This window comes from Cariama cristata, unplaced genomic scaffold (assembly GCF_000690535.1).
Source record: "Cariama cristata isolate BGI_N322 unplaced genomic scaffold, ASM69053v1 scaffold28363, whole genome shotgun sequence".
Taxonomy (NCBI): Eukaryota; Metazoa; Chordata; class Aves; order Cariamiformes; family Cariamidae; genus Cariama; species Cariama cristata.
This window is the reverse complement of record NW_009608236.1, coordinates 3,692-5,841: the sequence shown is the minus strand read 5'-3', so window position 1 is coordinate 5,841 and position 2,150 is coordinate 3,692. Positions and strand designations below refer to the sequence as shown.

The following is a 2,150-nucleotide window of genomic DNA, read 5'->3' as shown; positions in this document are numbered from 1 at the left end:
CAAACCCCGGTGTCGGGCACTCACTGCCACCGTAGAAAACGCCGACTTTATCGGCGTCGCCGAAGTCCACGTGGAGGAGGAGGCGGTGGCCGGTGAAGATGGTGCGGGGACCTCGGGTCCGCAGCACCATCTGCGACATGTCCTTCAGGTCTGGGGGGGAAAGGGTGTAAGAAAGGAAATTTAGGGGGGGGGGAAATAGGAAATGGGGGTTTCTTGTATGGGATGTGCCGGTACCGGCGTAGGAGCGGACGGCAGTGTCGCGGTTATCCGGCAGGTTGGCTTTGGGATCGTCGCGGTCGCAGTTCACCAGCAGGATGGCCCCGTGTCCGTCGGGACCCCACGTCCACGTTGCCTGGGGAGGATGAAGCGGGGTTGGGGGGTGTCAGCCATCACCCCCTCCATCCCACGGTGGTCCCGGGGGGCTCCCACCCCCCCTTTATACCTTATCCAGCAGCGTCCTGCTCACCGCCCCGCTGCGGTTGGCGTCGGTGTCCAACGAAACCTCTGTGGGGAGAGGGATGCTGGGGGGGGGGGTGTGCATCCCCACCGGCGCCACGGTTTGGGGGTTCCCCCCCCCACTTACCCACGCAGGTGAGGTACAGCATGGCTCTGCCCACGGGCACCCCGCCGGCCTCCCCAAAATAAGAAATCCTGACCTGCAACAAGAAGCGGGTGCTCACCACCGTGCAAAGAAGGGCCGGATCCTGCTGGCCCCCCAGCACCCACCTTTTCATCGCCCACATCCTTGCTGAGAGCATCCATGGTCAGCAGCACCTCGGTGCCGGTGGCCAGGGGCCAGCGACCCACGCTGGAGGGCAACTTGACGCTCTGCGTCTCGTGCACCACGTAGAGCTTCACGCCCGGCGTCCCCTGCACGTGGAAGGCGACGGCGTCTTTGGGGGCAGATCTGGGGGGGCAGTGGGGGGGGAAAGCCCAGTGAGAGCCCCAGGAGGGGGGCATTGCTGCAATAACGGCCATCCGCAGGCGGTGCAAATCCTGCCGCGTGCAAGAAATCGCGCAATACGCAAGGAATCCCGCAACGTGCAGTTGCAACAAGTCCTGCAAAATGCAGCGAAACCTGCCAAATGCAATGGCAACAAATCCTGCAGCAGGCAATTGCAATAAATCCTTCGATACGCAACGAATCCTGCAAATTAGAACGGCAACGAGTCCGTCAATGGGTAACAAGTCCGCCAATGGGCAACAAACCCTACGAAACACGATTACAACAAATCCCGCGATATTAATTGCAACAAGCCCTGCAAGATGCACAAAATCTTACAGTATTCAATTGCATCAAACGACGCGAAATGCAACAAGTCCTGCAATATGAAACGGTAACAAATCCTGCGATGTGAATTGCAAGAAACCCTGCGACTGGCACCAAATCTTGCAATATTCAATTGCAACAAACCCTGCAAAATGCAATTGCAACGAATCCTGCAAAAAAGGACAAAATGCAGTTACAACAACTCCTGCAATACGCCATCGCAGCAAAACCCTGGAGCTGTTCGGGGGTTTTTTTTGGCGTGAGGCCTCCCAAATATTCACATTTCACCCCGCGGCAGCGCCGGCAGCAAGCCCTGACCGGTTGCATCCCCCTAAGAGCGAAGCGAAGCTGCAATGGTCGGGCGGGCTGCAGCTCGCATCGCTCCACCCCAGTGCTAGAGGCCACGGGCGATGGGCCAAGGAGCACAAATCCTGACCCGCAAGGAGGGAAGCAGGGGTCCATCCCCAGGGTGAAAGGGAAAAACCCAGCCCAGGGCCAGCGGGAGAGGATGGGATGCTGTCGGCAGCGATGGTGCAGTGGGTTTGGATGCGTTAAGGAAAATAAAAGCCCCAAGCTGCTGCTTGAGCCGGGCTTTAAGGAAACAAAGAGCAAAACCTGCTGCTGAAAAGCGCTTGAGCTTGGACTGGGGCCAGGGAAGCAGCTAAAACACCCGGTGCCGGGAGGTGACGCCATGGCCAGCAGCGCCGCGGCGGTTGCACCCTCCACCTTCCCCCGAAACAGGGAAATGTTTGTATTTTGGAGGGGGATGCAGCAGCCCCCGGCCACGATGTGAAACTCAGCCTGGGGCATCGCTCGAAGCTCCCAGGGGGGCTTTTTGCACCCCAAAAACTGCAAAATCCCCCTCGGAGGGGTCACCGGC

At 59.2% G+C, this 2,150-nt stretch overlaps 1 protein-coding gene across 1 annotated transcript in view; it reads right to left on the bottom strand.

Moving 5' to 3' along the window:
• Positions 1-24: 24 nt before the first annotated feature.
• The window catches only part of LOC104159217 (protein-arginine deiminase type-1-like), a gene marked incomplete at its 3' end in the record, with an annotated part of 2,432 nt that continues 306 nt past the window's right edge, over positions 25-2,150 (bottom strand). The window contains exons 2-6 of the mRNA XM_009697064.1: positions 727-907; positions 584-656; positions 443-504; positions 235-352; positions 25-150 (exon numbers count right to left, since the gene is read on the bottom strand). Of these exons, the coding sequence (XP_009695366.1) occupies positions 25-150; positions 235-352; positions 443-504; positions 584-656; positions 727-907 (560 nt within the window). The remainder of the gene's footprint in view (positions 151-234; positions 353-442; positions 505-583; positions 657-726; positions 908-2,150) is intronic.